The sequence below is a fragment of the Sordaria macrospora genome, chromosome 4 (genome assembly GCF_033870435.1).
Source record: "Sordaria macrospora chromosome 4, complete sequence".
NCBI classification, from domain to species: Eukaryota; Fungi; Ascomycota; class Sordariomycetes; order Sordariales; family Sordariaceae; genus Sordaria; species Sordaria macrospora.
In genome coordinates this window covers 5096397-5112286 of record NC_089374.1, presented here as the reverse complement: position 1 = coordinate 5112286, position 15890 = coordinate 5096397, and the positions used below count along the sequence as shown (strand labels likewise).

The window sequence follows — 15890 nt, the reverse complement described above, 5'->3', positions numbered from 1 at the left end:
GCAGAGATCAAGAACCTGAAGATACATGGGTACTTCCCGTACCGCATGGTGTACGCGCAGAAGCCGTACGATGCTTGAGCTTTGAGCTCCGGCTGAGCAAGATGACCAACCGGAGCTGATTGTTCTTCAAGAATGGGCTGTTGGAATGGAACATGATTCATCATGCGCTTCGGATGAAATGAATGGCATCTTTCTATTCAGAAACTTGTGGGATAGATAGCTGGACGTGGATGAGATCTGTCGGGCACCGCCATGTCAACATGTGTGACAAGGGCAGTATTCTGGGCTTGGAACAGTAGTTCAATTCAGCTGATAAACTACTTTGGTCTCGAAGGCCTTGTTGGTCCTTTCAACCTCTAGAGGAAGGTTGGGCTTCAAGGCCTTCTTATGCCAAAGGGAAACGGTACCTATCTAGTATGTACGGGTCTTTGTCACCTAAGGCTCCAAGGCATCTAGCAATCTGCATACATGTAGGTCTTTCTCGTATGACACCAGGAGTGTGGTGTATGCCCGTTTAACAGTGTGGCATATGCTCGTTTGACAGTGTGGCATATGCCCATTTGATAGTGTGGCATATGCTCGTTTGACAGTGTGGCATATGCCCGTTTGACAGTGTGGCATATGTCCGTGTGACAACATGCGTGGTGGTTGAATCCTCGGGGGAGCCTCGCAGTTGTGTAGTAGGGCAGATCCCAGACCATGGGGATGCCTTCAGCCTTACCCGGCCCTGCCAAGATTCCATTGAACGTGAATAAGCTCAAGGATGTTTGAAAGTGTCTCTCTGGCCAAAACAGAGAGCAGGATATGAGAGCGGTTTCTGGAGGATTTTGCACAATGTTTGTTACGGCGAAATTTGGCAGTCGCGGACACGATTGTTTCTATCATTGGTCAACTTCAGTCCACACAGTCAATTTAGCCGGCGAGGTCACACATCGGCCCCATTATCCTCATTTTGGTTAGCCGCCGCCGTTATATCACACACTGTGCAGGACGCGTCCTTCCTTTTTCAAGTACTACACTATTGAAGTTGAGTGGTAAGGGGTAGGTTGGTGGTTTCGTCTATCACATTTGACAGCACGGGTACCTCATCCTATAAATCGGACGACTCTGGCATCTCCACAATGCTTCATGTTCTCGGCCATTCATCTCTTTACCTACCCAACCTCGACTTCAGGAAAAACATACCTCGTAAGGTATCCACGATTCCACCATGAGTTCTCCGGCGAAGAAGGCCCAGACGCCGGCACCGAAGTCACCCACGCCGGCACCAACGTCACCCACTCCTGGTCCTGCATCTCCTGGTGCTGGAGTGGCTGATCCTCTTTCTGGAGTTCACTGGGCTGAACAGGTACGGTCCTATCACATTTCCAGTCACTTGGTCAGAATCATATTTGGAAGTGATTGCTGACATAGATGCGCATTACTTTGCAACACAGGGGCCTCTGCAAGATGACGAAGATGACGGGGACTCAACCATCGGAAGTGATGCCGCGAGCTCAACTGCCTCGATTAGTTCGAGTATCCTCCATTACCGGACCTTGAATGGCCGAACATATCATAGCGATAGCGTAACCGATGGAGAGTATTGGTAAGATTTCTCTTTCTTCCCCCATCGTTATGGTGGATCCTGCTCCTCGAGCGACCCAAGCCCAACCTATGCGTCGATTCCGGCACCCTTGGCGGTTGCTTCATCACGGTCGAGAGTCTTTTTTCCAGACCTGCGCCGAGGACCTCGCCGCTGAGGAGATGGCCCGCTATGACAAGCCCTTCGCAGACCCAACGCCGCCATTAAGAGCAAACACGAGGAAGCAGCGCACATGTGAGAGGAAACAGCCAACGCTAACGAGCTCTTCGAACTTGCGTGCAGGGGCCCTAACGACGATAAGCAGAATGAAGGGCTGGATATCTTGTGAGTGAAATTTCCTTCGCACAATAAACGATTTCACAGCTGACCAAGTGTAATCCGCCTAGCCATCATGCAATGACTGTTTGTCTGGATGGCACACTTTATAATGCCCCTCTTCCAGAAAAGATTGAGAATGCCATTGATCTTGGCACAGGCACAGGTACGCCAACTCTCTGCACTGTCTTGGCGACTGTTTCCTCAAATACTAACTCCCGTCGACATTCAGGACTGTGGGCCATCGATTTTGCCGATAAATTCCCTAACTGTACCGTTATGGGTACCGATATCTCACCTATTCAACCCGGTTGGGTCCCTCCCAATATCCGTTTCGAAATTGACGATTACAACAAGGAATGGATCTACAAGTCCGGTTTTTTCGACTACGTCCACCTCCGTTGGCTAGCCTGTACCGTCAAGGATTGGCCTGCCTTTTATAGGGAGGCTTACCGCGTTTGTAAGCCGGGCGGTTACATTGAACATATGGATCTCAACGGAGTGACCGAATGCGACGATAGTTCCCTAGATGGCGCTGTTCGTGCTGTGCACCAATGGGGGCCCATGTGGCACGAGGCTGGAAGGAAGGTTGAGTATGAAGTTGATATGCTCAGCAACAACTTCATAGAGAATGGGATGAAGGAGGCTGGTTTTGTAAACACAGTAGTAAAGGATTATAAGGTAAGTCTTCCACTTCCCAACGTCTGTTTACGCCAGACACTCTAACAACAGGGCACGTGCAGGTCCCTCTTTCCCCCTGGTCCACGGACCCCAAGTTGAAGGAGCTTGGTCTCTTCCTCCGTGCCGCCATTTGTCAGGATCTTGAAGGATCTCTCCAGTTTATGTGGGGTAAGATGATGGGGTGGACTCCAGAGATGATCAGAAGCTATGCCCAGCATTTTACGAGTGAGTTGAGGAACATGGACCTTCATCCGTACTTCGTCTTCCGTGTGGTGTACGGCCAGAAGCCATTGGATGCTTAGTGCACGGCTGGGCAATAACACCGACTGGGGCTGGTCAATCTCTCACGTTTAAAGGCCAAATATATGATAACGAGTCTCTCTTTCTTTTTCTGTAAATAGTCCACAATGTATGGAGCTGACATTTCGGATGACGGTCGCAATGTTTGACAGAGTTGACCTCAGACCGGGCGTGTGCATTCAGCCCTACCCGGCCTCCACCCCGTTGCTCCGCGATACGGAAATGCTCGTAGCGTCTCGGACCATCCTTGTACATAACTGCGTTCACGTACATGCACACCTATGAATTGACGCGGATGAGGTGGCCGGTCATGAACAAGTAACGGCAAATGTACCGTAATCTTAGGTACCTTAGTTGTCGACAAAGCAAGCGTGGGAATGATGTGACACCGGCAGGAGGATGGCTTTAGAGTACGTCTACAGAGAATCAATTGCTGAAGGGACCTTGCCGAAAGCATGCAGATTAACCCGAACCCGATACCGGGTCCGGGGACCCGGGGACACATAGCACCTAAGTACAACGTGGCACGGATAAGGCGAAAGTAACAGCGATGAGCACTGTTCATGAAGCGGGGTCAAGGAGACAAAATGCAAGGGGATCCATAGTTCAAAGACAGTTCCCAATGACGACATAGGAATTATGATAAGAACAAGTGATATTCGGTTCATTATTTACATGAGAGACTTGAGACTGGCCACAATGATAACTAAAATATGGGCATCCAAATCTGCAACATCAAACTGGCCTTTAATGTTGCGTCGATTGTCTACCCTTAAGCGTCCAGCGGCTTTTGTCCTCTCACCACGCGCCACTTGGAGTTAGAATGGATCTTGCATTCTCTGAACTCCTTGCGCATAATGGAGGCGTAGTTATGGATCTCCTGCGGGGTCCAGTTCTCGTAGTTGTGCAAGAGGTAGGTAAGGAAGCCATCGATGTCGTTTGTTACCGTTGCAGACAGGTAGAGGCCTACCTGCTTCATCTTCGGGTCATCAGACTAGGGCGAGAGGGGAACCTAGATCCTCGGGGGTTAGCTTAAGCTCATCTAGTCTCAGGCTAGGCGCTTGCGGACGGCGGAAAGTCTTACATAGATTACCTCAGTGGTAACGTTCCAGCTTCCTTCAATCCTTCCACCATGACGTCCGAAGAAACGATATCGAACTCAATCCCGATGTGCTTTCCAAGCTTCTTCCAAATCAGACCCCATTGGCCCATGGCGGAATCTTCAGGCATCGTTCCATCAAGGCAGTACCATGTACCATCGGCATCGAGATGTTCGATCCAGCCACCGGGCGCCGTACATTTATACGCCTCTTTATAGAGGGCAGGCCAATCTGCAATGGTGCCAGTGAGCCAGCGAATGTGAATGTAATCGAAGTAATTCAGTTGAAAGTTCAATTTCTTCCTTGCGTCTTCGATGTCGAAGCGGGCGTTGGAAGGTACCCGGCTAGGTTGAATCGGAGAAATATCGGTGCCAGTTACAGTGCAATTAGGTTGTTCGTCCGCAAATTCACTGTAATGAAGGAAAAAGAAGATGTTAGCAATCGAATATCGGCCCAGAAATTATGTCTGACAAGTTCGTCTTACATGGCCCAGACTCCTGTAAGTAAAAATGATCAGTAAAGTGCAGTAATGGGGAAAGAGCAAGGGCCGTCAAAGTTCATCAGGTTACCAGTGCCGGTACCGATGTCAAGAGCTGTCCTAATTTTATCCTTGTCGAGCAGGGCCGGGTACAGCTTCCCATCGAACAACCTAGTCATGGTCTCGTGGAAGATGTCCAACAATTCATTTGCCTTCTCATCATTAGGTCCTTGAGTGGCGCACATGGATCAGTAGTTGGCTCATGTCTGGAATATCAACGGGTACGGCACTCGTCTTGCTAAAAGCATTCGAATATAGACGTACCAATACTCCCCATCAGTCACAGGAAAAAAGGCCTGTAAGCTCCAAAGACTCATCGGCCACTGGGGACGCCGGGCCAGGTGTGGGCGACTTCTCCTTCATGGGAGGGGAACTCATTGTCAAGGATGGATATCGAAAACAATGAAATCGGTTCTGTGAACTGGATAAGCTGGCGGAGTCAATGCGTCTTTGGTGTTTTTGTGTGCCAGCGGTCCCTGTCACACGGACATTTGCCCACAGTTCTGGGTTAGATGTTCCGAGGCTTAACAGAACCTCAACACTTTGCATTAGCCTTGACTGCCGATGGCGCTGAGCATCATCCTGAGGTTCCCCTTTCATCACGGGACGAGAGGGCACCGTTAGGGGCATGGTGAGATATGCACTGTTATACAATGTGCATGAAAGACAGGTCAGCCCGTGCATGCGTACGTGCAGCTCCAGTGACTGCTGGGCCACAATGACGACGGGACAAAGGCCGAGGCTAGAGGAAAGAAGGAGAATGGGTGAAAAGCAATCAGGAAGATCAACAGGAAGACCGCTAGATAGATACCTCGAGGCATTAGGCAACAAGGCTCGGTACGCACCTCAGTACGTACCACGCCTCTTTGGCATAAGAAGGCTTTGAAACCCACATCTTCCTCCTACAACAAAAACCCTTGGCGCCAAGTGTTAGTGCTAACTCTTGGTTGCCCGCAAAATCACTAACACCACCTAAATCGCCGTTTTCACGGTCGATATCCAAACATTCACAACATCGAAATGTCTACGCCTTCGCCCTCTGGGCCCCCCCAACCACCGCCGCCGGCTATAGTACCGGTTACACCTCTGCCGGACTCCATTTTCGTCCTGCCCCCGCCCTCCACGACGGCGCAGTCGGCCAAGAGAGCCCGAACTGCGGACGAGGAAGCCCGTCCTGCCCACGCCACCACCGCCACCTCTGCTGCTTCCGGCCCCATCACGTCTTTCGCTGAGACCCTCATCTCTGAAGCTCTCGCCAAAGCGGAGGTCTATCGCTCCTTCGCCGCCTTTCTTGACACCGAACTCGCCCGCTTCTCCGCCGTCTCGCCCGCTCACGCACGTGAAGCTGACCGTCTCGCACGGACCATCACGGCCGCTCTACAGAAAAACTCTGCCTCATCTCCCTCGCCCACCCCGGCTACGTCTGACCCAGCCGCCAAAAATGTCTCCACTCCCTCTGCCAGCAAGGGAAAGGGACCCATCTCCTACGCGGATGCTGCCGCCCGCGGTACAGATTCCACCTCCGCCTCGGCTTCCCGCTCCACTCCCCGCCCCAGCCTTACCCGCAAGGCTGCCGTACCCCAGAGTGACGGCCGCGTCTTCCTCCGACTAGATAGGGATTCCCCTTTCGTCAACACAGATGCCTTTGCTATTCGCAAAGAAGTGCAAACGTTCCTCCGCCTCGCCCCCACCGACATCCCTGGCTGCCACAAGGTCCCTACTGGTTTTGCCCTCGTGCCCAAGGATGACGCTGCCCGCCAGACCCTCATGGCCCACAAGGATGAGATTAGTTCTCTTTTTGGTTGCATCCAAGTCGAAGTGCCCAAGAAATGGGTCACCTATGCCGTCCCGAACGTGCCTATGACGATGCGACTCGGCATGGTCCCTGTAGACACAACTACCGCCATCAAGGACGAGGTTCTCGTCCAAACCGGCCAAGAGCCCGTCGCCCTCCGTCCCTCCCAGTCCTACCACCCTGGCGAGGCCTATGCTACCTGGCTTATCTCCTTTGATAGGCCTGTCTCTCCCTTCCGCCTTTTCGACGCTAGCAACGTCAGCCGCCTCGTCCAGAAACGCCGCCCACTGGACCAATGCACCGAATGCTTTGGGTGGCATGGACGTAGAGGGTGCGCTCGCGCTGCTAAATGCCCACAATGCGGACGTACTGCTCACGGAGAATGTGACCGTCACACTCAATGCGCCAACTGCTGTGGCCCTTTTGAGTCCACCCACGTCGAGTGTCCTATGCGCCCGAGACGCCAAAGAGATACCATCATCCGCCCAACACCTCATCAGCAGCGAGAGATTCGCCAGAAAGGTGGCACTCTCTTCACCGAGAAACACAACCGCGCCGCCCCCTCCAACAACCAGGAAAATACCCCCACGTCTCCCGACGAGCTGTCCAAATCCAACAGCTCTGACCAAAGCCAGCCCCCAGCTGATGAGGACATGATAGTAGTCCAGTTGAGCGAGTACGCCTCCTCGGATAACGCAGTCCGTCGTTCTAGCCGCCACAAAACGCCCTCCAAGAGGGCCGACGGCCAATGAGTAGACACTCAACCCCCTCTCGTGATAGCCTGAACAATTCCAGACTGCGTGTCCTTCAGGCTAATGTAGCACGAGCACGCGACACGCACGAAATTTCCCTCCAAGCTGCTAGTGAGGCTGGAGCGGACGTGATTATGATCCAAGAGCCACGAGTGTGGTTCCACGAGGGCCGCTTTGGTATTCCCGGGCATTCCCTCTACGCTCTTTACACACCTGTCCGCACATGGACAAGTGAGACTACTACCCACCCACGCGTCGCCACGTACGTTCGTAGGGAAATGGCAGCAGGAGGGTTCACTCTCGGCCATACCAGAGATCTGCTATGGGTAGAGACGCAGGGTGTCACTTTCGTTAACATCTACCGCCGGTCAAACGATACTTCGGCCCTCGAGCTACTGCAAAATTGGCAACCAACGACAAGGACACTCCTCGCTGGCGACTTCAATGCCAAACACCACTCCTGGCAACCTGGTGCGGAAACATCAGAGAGTGCCACGCGAATTGTGGACTACGTTACAGAGCATGGCCTGGATTTGCTGACGGCCCCTGGTGTTCCTACCCACAACTGCGGTAATACTATCGACCTTACCTTCTCGAACATACCACTCTGCTCAACAAGAATTGCCCCAGAGGCGGACTGCGGCTCTGACCACCAAGTCTGCATTACGGACATTCCTATCCAACCGGTAGAGCCTCCTCGCCGTCGACTGGTCCTTCGTGAAGACCCAGAGGCTATTAAACTATTTGCCGAAAACGTCTCGTTTCTCATGGGTCTGGTCCCGCTCCTCCCTGCAGGCGAGAACTCCCCGGAAAGGCTCGACGAGCTCGCCGAGGCCCTCTGCAACGTCCTTACAGAGGCCCTCCAAATCTCTTGCAGGCCATCAAGACCTGAGAAAAACGCAAAGTGGTGGAATAAAACGTGCGCGCAGGCCTCCAGAATGTTCCGCAACTATCGGCACAACAATCCGAATCCCATCCCCCAGCGGATAGAAGCTCTTCGGCAGGAGTTTAAGAGGATAGTCAGAGAAGCAAAGCAGCTGTTCTTCGATGACCTTATCACGAAAGCGCGAGACGACAAGGACATTTTTCGGATCGTGGCGTGGCACGAGCCCCGCGACCGGTTGGAGGCCCCCCCACTAGTCATCAATGGGCAGACCGTGATCGAGCCAGAAGCCAAAGCGGAGGCACTCCGCACGGCCCTTCTAGAAAGGAACAGCGAAGAGGAAGACCTCGAAACTGGCTGGGTACCCACAGTACCACGCCGTCGCCTACCCTGGTCGTCCGTCGTACACGCGGATGAAGTCTACAAAACACTTTGCGGCTCTGGCAACACGTCCCCCGGCACCGACGGTATTACCGTCCGTATGTTGAAAGCATCCTGGGAAGCGATCAAAGACCCTGTCCTGCGGCTCTATCAGGGCTGCGTCGCTACCGGCTACCACCCCCAAGTCTTCCGACAGGCGGAAGTGGTTATGATACCGAAACCTGGGAAAGACCAAACGACGGCCAAGGGATGGCGGCCCATCTCACTCCTGTCCTGCCTTGGAAAAGGCATCGAACGCCTTATTGGCAGGCGGATTGCTTGGACGGCTATTTCTAACGGGGTCTTGAATCCCCAGCAGGCTGGCGCCCTTCCAAGGCGTTCGGCCGTTGACATTGTGGAAGCTCTGTTTCACGATATCGAAGCTGCACTCGACAAGGGACTCGTTGCTGCACTTGTAGCCATGGATGTCAAAGGCGCCTTTGATGCCGTCCTAGTGAATAGGCTGGTCTTACGTTTGCGGGAGCAAGGGTGGCCGGACTGCGTGGTTCGCTGGGTTGAGTCTTTTATGACGGACCGCATGGCCTGCGTGCGATACCCAGGGGTGACCACTCCTATGCGCCGTCTCAGATGCGGGCTCCCTCAGGGCTCCCCTGCCTCGCCCATCATCTACTTGCTCTACACAGAGCCGGTCCATCGCCTTGGAGAGAGCGAAGCACAGCATTTTGGATATGCAGACGACTGTGCAGTTCTTGTTACTGGCACTTCGAACGAAGAGGTCGCAGAGAAGGCCCAACGAGAGCTGGACGCCATGGTTCAATGGGGAGTAGACAACGCTGTTGACTTCTCGCCGGACAAGACCGAAATTCAGTTTTTCTCCAGGAAAAGACAAACTGCGCCTTTCCCAACCATTACACACGGAGGAGTCGAGGTGGCTGCACAGCCGGCAATGCGCTGGCTGGGGATTTGGCTCCACAGCAAGCTGAACTGGAAGCACCACATTGAGCACAGGCTCGCCTCCGCCAAGCAGGTAGTCCGCCACATACGCGGTCTCAACAGAGTCTACCACGGCGCCCCTCCAGGCTCCATGGTGAAGGCTATGAAGGCTGTCGTCCTGCCAAAGGCCCTATTTGGCTCTGAAATCTGGTGGCCAGGCCATAAGAAGCACGCCCTTCATCGTAAACAAGGGGAGTTTCCGCTTGTTAGCAATGGACTGGCGGACCTCGTCCATAAAGTCCAGACTGCGGTTAACATTGCCATCCGCGCCAGCTTACCAGTGTGGAGAACGACGCGCCTTGCCATTCTCTACCGCGAAGCTAGCCTGCCTCCCGTCCCCCTTCTTCTAGAAGCGGCCCGGCGGCGGCACGCTGTGCACCTCCTCACCTTAGATCCTGCCCACCCGCTCGTCCCGCGTCTTTCGGAACCCCGAATGACGCCGCGCGGCCTGCCTCGCCGCCCTACAACTCTACAGACGGCTGCACAGCTCGCCTTGCCTTTCCCGCGACCTGTTCTACAGCCGCCCGTCTATAACGGAGACACTCACCAAGATCCAGCGCCCACGTCTAAGGACAGGGCTGCCAAGGATTTCAAAGAATGGCTTCTCCAACGAGATCCCTCGGAGATTGTCGTTTACACCGACGGCTCTATGATAGCTAAGCAGATGGGCCCCCCAGCGCACGCGGAGGACCCCGACGCCGAAGAAAGACCAGAGGGCGAGTGCGTAGGCTTTGGCTACGTAATCTTTCAAGGACAAACAGAACTCGGCCGCGGATGCGGTCAGCTAGAACAAGCGGAAGTTTTCGATGCGGAGGCCGAAGGCGCGCGGCATGGTCTCAAGGCCGCTGTGGCGCTCTTCCCGGAGGCACAGGCCCGACCACGCATTACGATATGCCTTGATAACACGTCCGTCATTAGAGGACTCCGAGGAACCCCAGCTGCGTCGTCACAAGCGGCTTTCCTCGATTTCCGCGCCATCCGAAAGGGCTACGGCCCCAGTTTGGTGGATGTCCGCTGGGTACCCGGCCACAAGGGCATCACGGGCAACGAGATTGCTGACGAGCTCGCTAAGGCGGGCGCCGAAGGAGGAGAGGTAGTCAATGAAGGCTTGGCTACCCTTGCGCACTCAAGGCGGCTTGCTAAGAGGGAGGCGCATACGGATTTCAAGGCATGGTGGGCCGCGAACAAGCCAGAGTCTTATGCAGACTACCGGTTGGGGGTCTCTATCCAGCCTAACGACGAACTAAAAGAGCTGGACAGACGCTCTTTACACCACCTCCTCGCGGCCAGGTCTGGCCACGGGGATTTCAAGGACTACCACGAGCGCTTCGAGCACGAGGACGCCCTGCTGACATGCTTCTGTGGAAGCTGGAAGAATCCCTTCCATCCCTTTTTCTGCAGGAAGGCATATGCAGTTTCCCCGGTCACGGGCGAAGCGGCTACGCGGGAGAATCTCTCCCTTGCTATTGGAGTTTACTGGCAGCGCTTCATCGCTAGGATCCAGACCTCGCACTTCTTTTCGTGGACTTGCACGAGAAAGGCATGGCGCCAGACACTCTGGCAACAGCACACTGACGGCGGTGGCGCCGCTGACAACCTTACGAGGTTTTTACGGAATAGAGGGGTGGAGGTTGGCCATGGCCACGATATTGAGAGGGTTACGGTGGACTTGGACAGGCTGGTTCACCGTGCAAGGAGACGGGAGGAGGCCTTGCGGGAGGAGGAGAGCGAGAGCGAGAGCGGAGAGGAGTGATTTTGTCATTTCTTTTACCTTTTCCTTTGTGCTACAGGTTCCGTCATATACTGGCGGCTCGCCCACTGGGCGATTCGATTTTAAGTGTTGGGCCGCGTTTACGCTATGGGCAACACATGATTTATACTGGCAATAGGCCTCGGTTTGCCCTCGGATTAATGGTTTTGGTGGACAATTAGGGCACTGCTCTTAATTTTGTATGCTAGACTCACCGGTGCGGCACGTCTCATGCCCTACGGGAGGCGGAAGTAGACGTTAAAAATAACAACAACAACAACAACAACAACAAGGCTTTGAAACCCAGCCTTTAGTTGAAGGTTGAAAGGATCAACGAGGCCTTCGAGACCAAAGTAGTTTATTAGCTGAATTGAACTACTATTCCAAGCCCAGAACACTGCCCTTGTCACGCCGTGTGACATATGATCTTAGCACAGCATCTGCAGCACCTTTTGCTTGCGCGGCAAAGGTTAAAGTGAAGGTGCAAATATTTGTGCTGGGTGTTGGGAAAATACAATGCGGACTCATAAGAAAAGAAACCAACAAGTGAGTTTTATAAAGAGATCGGGAAAAAAAGAAGAAAAAAAGACATACAACACCAGGGATTCGCTGGTCGTCACCGACCCAACTACTAGTCTGGCCCTCACTGGCTTATCTATGGGAGAGCGGACGGGATCCCGAGTTTTCCAGTGGGTATGGTCGTATGTGGCTATCATGTGCTGTTGGAGGCCTTAAGTAGGTATTTCCTCAGCCGCTGCAGATGTGTGACGAACGGCAGTCTGACCTGCCTAAGTGGGATAGCTGAAGGTAGATAACTATTAGTAGACATTCGGTGAAGCCAAAATGTTCATAACAAATATGGTAGTGTTATACCGGTCTCGGTGATAATGATCAATCGACTACTGTCGAACTATCTGACAATCTGAGTTCTCCCATATTTCTGAGTGTCTGCTCACTCATAATGTTGGCTCACTTGAAGGTCCTGGCTCACCTTATGAGCCCTCATAGTCCGTGAGCCCTCCTGGTTCTTCGCCCTACTGGCTACTCTAATCACACTGTCCCGCCTCTGCGTGGCTGTCGTATGCTGGTAGCTTGGTTGACCCGTGTAACTCGCTTGAGTTCGTAACAAGATGCCGGGTGAAGTAAGGACAGTGGATAATGATCAACCCGGACGATACTACCAAATTTGAAAGGATGCTTGCGACCTAATATGCGCTCCACAAATGCGACCAGTCTGCACGGCATCGGAATATTATGGTAAGTCCGAGGTGGCTACTCGAAGAAGAAATCATATTCGATATCATTCGCGCTGGCCCCGGCGACCTGGTTATAACACGACCACGACAATATCACGCAGTTCTCAATCAAACCCCGTCTCTTGATATAGCAACCAATTACACTCTGCTTGGTGAACTGGCAATTTCACCTGGATGGTGCTAAATTCAAAGGGGCGGAAGGAAGAGACAGGCCTATCAAAGGAGATAAGCCAGGTTGCATAGGCCCCGCCGGGATGATACTACTGGGAGGGACGGAGGGCAACAGGCTCTTGGCCGGTTTGGAGGAGGACCTCATTGTCACACGGACATTGCCCACACTCCTGGGTTTGAAGTTCAATAGAGCCTCAATGCTTGACATCAACCCAACCTCACCATACAATGCCAACCTTGCCTTGGCCAGACTATCCGGCCAACAGGCACGGCTTACACGAACCCCCGCAACGCCACCAGGCTAAACGAGCCAACCCCAGAAATGCTGACGGCGCTAAACACAAAGCCACCCCATCATCACAGGAGCAATCACGCCAACCAAGCAGAAGCAGGACGCCCGGGCAAAGGCCGGCGCCAGAAGGAAGAAGGAGAATGGATGAAGGCATTCAGAAAGATCAGCATGTATACAGGTCGCTAGATAAATGCCTGGGTACGTACCGTCTCCCTTTGGCATAAGAAGGCCTTGAATCCCAGCCTTCCCCTGGAGGTTGAGAGGATCCACAAGGCCTTCGAGACCAAAGTAGTTTATTAGCTGAATTGAACTACTGTTCCAAGCCCAGAATACAGCCCTTGTCACACTCATCCTTAATGGCAGTGGTAGTGTCGACAGGGACCATACCAATCTGCATCGTCATGGGCACATTCTGGACGGCGTAGGTGACCCATTTCTTGGGCACTTCGACTTGGACGCAGCCAAAACGGGCACCAATCTCATCTTTGTGATCCAGGATGGTCTGGCGGACAGTGTCGTTCTTGGGCACGAGGGCATAAACCCGAGGGGACCTTGTGGCAACCTGGGATATCAGTGGGGGCAAGACGGAGAAGAGACTGAACCTCTTTGCGAATAGTGTCACGGCGCTGGCGGACCACTACATCACTAGGCTATGTTCCGCCTTCTTTTCAACCCACGCTGCCATTCAGCCCCAGCAACTTACGAACTTTGTCTGCCTTGTCTCCTCGCTTCCTTTCTGTTTAAATGGACGCCGCGCGGCCTACCTCGCCGCCCTACAACGCTACAGACGGCCGCCCGTATATAACGGAGACACTCACAAAGATCCAGCGCCCAAGTCGAAGGACAGAGCTGCCAAGGATTTTAAGGAATGGCTTCTCCAGCTAGATCCCTCGGAGATCGTCGTTTATACCGACGGCTCTATGATAGCCAAGCAGATAGGCCTTCAAGTGCACGCGGAGGACCCGGACGCGGAAGAAGAAAGACCAGAGGGCGAGTGCGTAGGCTTTGGCTACGTAATCTTCCAAGGACAAACAGAACTTGGCCGCGGATGCGGTCAATTAGAACAAGCGGAAGTCTTCGATGCGGAGGCCGAAGGGGCGCGGCATGGTCTCAAGGCCGCTGTGGCGCTCTTTCCGGAGGCACAGGCCCGGCCACGCATTACGGTATGCCTTGATAACACGTCCGTCATTAGAGGACTCCGAGGAACCCCAGCTGCGTCGTCACAAGCAGCTTTCCTTGATTTCCGTGCCACCCGCAAAGGCTATGGCCCCAGTCTGGTGGACGTCCGCTGGGTTCCTGGCCACAAGGGCATCACGGGCAACGAGATTGCTGATGAGCTCGCTAAGGCGGGCGCCGAAGGAGGAGAGGTAGTTAATCAAGGCTTGGATACCCTTGCGCACTCAAGGCGGCTTGCTAAGAGGGAGGCGCGCACAGATTTCAAGGCATGGTAGGCCGCGAACAAGCCAGAGTCGTATGCAGACTATAGGCTGGGCGTCTCTACTAATCCTAACGAAGAGTTGGAGCTGGACAGGCGCTCCCTACACCATCTTCTGGCAGCTAGATCAGGCCACGGGGATTTCAAGGACTACCACGAGCGCTTCGAGCACGAGGACGCCCTGCTAACATGCTTCTGTGGAAGCTGGAAGAATCCATTCCATCCCTTCTTCTGCAGGAAGGCACATGCAGTTTCCCCGGTCACGGGCGAAGCGGCTACGCAGGAGAATCTCTCCCTTGCTATTGGAATTTACTGGGAGCGCTTCATCGCTAGAATCCAGACCTCGCACTTCTTTTCGTGGACTTGCACGAGAAAGGCTTGGCGCCAGTCACTCTGGCAACAGCACATCGACGACGGGGGCACCGCTGACAACCTTACAGGGTTTCTACGGGGTGAAGGGGTGGAGATTGGGCGCGGCCACGACATCGAGAGGGTTACAGTAGACTTGGACAGGTTAGTCTACCGCGTAAGGAGACGGGTGGAGGCCTTGCGGGAGGGGGAGAGCGAGAGCGAGAGCGAGAGCGGGGAGGAGTGATCTTGCTCTTTTCTTTTGTCTTTTTCTTTGTTCTACGGGTCCGCCATATATTGACGGCTTGCCCACTGGGCGATTCGATTGGAGGTGTTGAGCCGCGTTTACGCTACGGGCAACACATGATTTATACTGGCAATAGGCCTCGGGTTGCTCTCGGGTTAATGGTCTTTTGGTGGACATTTAGTGCACTGCTCTTATCTTTGTACGCGAGATTCACTGATGCGGCACGTCTCATGCCCTACGGGAGGCGGAAGTAGACGTAAAAAATAACAACAACAACAACAACAACAACAACAACAAAAAAAACCCGATCATGTACGTGACGCAGAACTAACATGGTTTCGACACTGTTTAGCCTTTTCCGTCCCGTTTTCTACAAATAAATGCCAAAGGTCCACAATGTCATTTGAAAAGAAATAAAAGGCCATGGACTTGAGAACGACAAATCAGGGGGGACCGCAAAAGTGTTCTTACTTCACCCGGCATCTGCAGCAGCCGTGGAAATACCTACTTAAAGCCTCCGACAGCTCATGGTAATCACATACGACCATACCCACTGGAAAACTCGGGATCCCGTCCGCTCTCCCATAGATAAGCCAGTGAGGGCCAGACTAGTAGTTGGGTCGGTGACGACCAGCGAATCCCTGGTGTTGTATGTCTTTTTTTTCTTCTTTTTTCCCGATCTCTTTCATAAAACACACTTGTTGGTTTCTTTCCTTTTGAGTCCGTATTGTATTTCCGAAGCTGGCAATTCGGTCGCTCAAGCGGTTTTATGTAGTTGTGATAGCAGTCCAGAGGCACAACTGTAAGGCTGCCATCACACGGCCTGGGAACTCAGCCCTTGTCTTGAGGGTTGAAAGGATCAACAAGGCCTTCGAGACCAAAGTTAATTATCAGCTGAATTGAGCCACTGTTCCAAGCCCATACTCTGCCCTTGTCACAGGTACCTACCGAGTCCTTCCTTCACCCGGCATCTGCAGCGGCCATGGAAATACCTACTTAAGGCCTCCGACAGCTCATGGTAATCACATACGACCATACCCACTGGAAAACTCGGGATCCCGTCCGCTC

At 53.4% G+C, this 15890-nt stretch overlaps 5 protein-coding genes across 5 annotated transcripts; 4 read left to right on the top strand and 1 right to left on the bottom strand.

The window, feature by feature from the left end:
* The first annotated feature begins 1136 nt into the window (after positions 1–1136).
* Positions 1137–2987, top strand: SMAC4_13716 (uncharacterized protein). The gene is made up of 6 exons (XM_066091563.1): positions 1137–1348; positions 1437–1588; positions 1868–1909; positions 1972–2066; positions 2133–2581; positions 2644–2987. The coding sequence occupies exons 1-6, from the start codon at positions 1211–1213 to the stop codon at positions 2881–2883; spliced, it is 1116 nt and encodes a 371-aa protein (XP_065947003.1). The 5' UTR covers positions 1137–1210; the 3' UTR covers positions 2884–2987.
* Positions 2988–3842: 855 nt separating this feature from the next.
* On the bottom strand, positions 3843–4787 carry SMAC4_13715 (uncharacterized protein). Its single transcript, XM_066091562.1, has 4 exons — positions 4551–4787; positions 4466–4478; positions 3966–4391; positions 3843–3893 (listed from the first exon to the last, which is right to left on the bottom strand). The coding sequence occupies exons 1-3, from the start codon at positions 4702–4704 to the stop codon at positions 3971–3973; spliced, it is 588 nt and encodes a 195-aa protein (XP_065947002.1). The 5' UTR covers positions 4705–4787; the 3' UTR covers positions 3843–3893; positions 3966–3970.
* Positions 4788–5417: 630 nt separating this feature from the next.
* On the top strand, positions 5418–7297 carry SMAC4_13714 (uncharacterized protein). The gene has a single exon (XM_066091561.1). The coding sequence runs from the start codon at positions 5540–5542 to the stop codon at positions 7064–7066; it is 1527 nt and encodes a 508-aa protein (XP_065947001.1). The 5' UTR covers positions 5418–5539; the 3' UTR covers positions 7067–7297.
* Positions 7298–9716: 2419 nt separating this feature from the next.
* SMAC4_13713 (uncharacterized protein) lies at positions 9717–11076 on the top strand (the record flags this gene model as incomplete). Its single annotated transcript, XM_066091560.1, has 1 exon — positions 9717–11076. Exon 1 carries the CDS (start codon positions 9757–9759, stop codon positions 11074–11076), a length of 1320 nt encoding a protein of 439 aa, XP_065947000.1. The 5' UTR covers positions 9717–9756.
* A 2632-nt stretch (positions 11077–13708) lies between these two features.
* Positions 13709–14370, top strand: SMAC4_13712 (uncharacterized protein). Its single transcript, XM_066091559.1, has one exon. It carries the CDS (start codon positions 13713–13715, stop codon positions 14241–14243), a length of 531 nt encoding a protein of 176 aa, XP_065946999.1. The 5' UTR covers positions 13709–13712; the 3' UTR covers positions 14244–14370.
* Positions 14371–15890: the final 1520 nt, after the last annotated feature.

What these genes read in the sequence shown, in the direction of transcription:
- SMAC4_13716 (XM_066091563.1), top strand. Translation starts at nt 1,211, where the DNA reads ATGAGTTCTCCGGCGAAGAAGGCCCAGACGCCGGCACCGAAGTCACCC. An exon ending in TGATCTTGGCACAGGCACAG is followed by an intron (nt 2,067 to 2,132) that starts GTACGCCAACTC and finishes GTCGACATTCAG; the next exon opens with GACTGTGGGCCATCGATTTT. An exon ending in CAGTAGTAAAGGATTATAAG is followed by an intron (nt 2,582 to 2,643) that starts GTAAGTCTTCCA and finishes GGGCACGTGCAG; the next exon opens with GTCCCTCTTTCCCCCTGGTC.
- SMAC4_13715 (XM_066091562.1), bottom strand. Translation starts at nt 4,704, where the DNA reads ATGTGCGCCACTCAAGGACCTAATGATGAGAAGGCAAATGAATTGTTG.
- SMAC4_13714 (XM_066091561.1), top strand. Translation starts at nt 5,540, where the DNA reads ATGTCTACGCCTTCGCCCTCTGGGCCCCCCCAACCACCGCCGCCGGCT.
- SMAC4_13712 (XM_066091559.1), top strand. Translation starts at nt 13,713, where the DNA reads ATGATAGCCAAGCAGATAGGCCTTCAAGTGCACGCGGAGGACCCGGAC.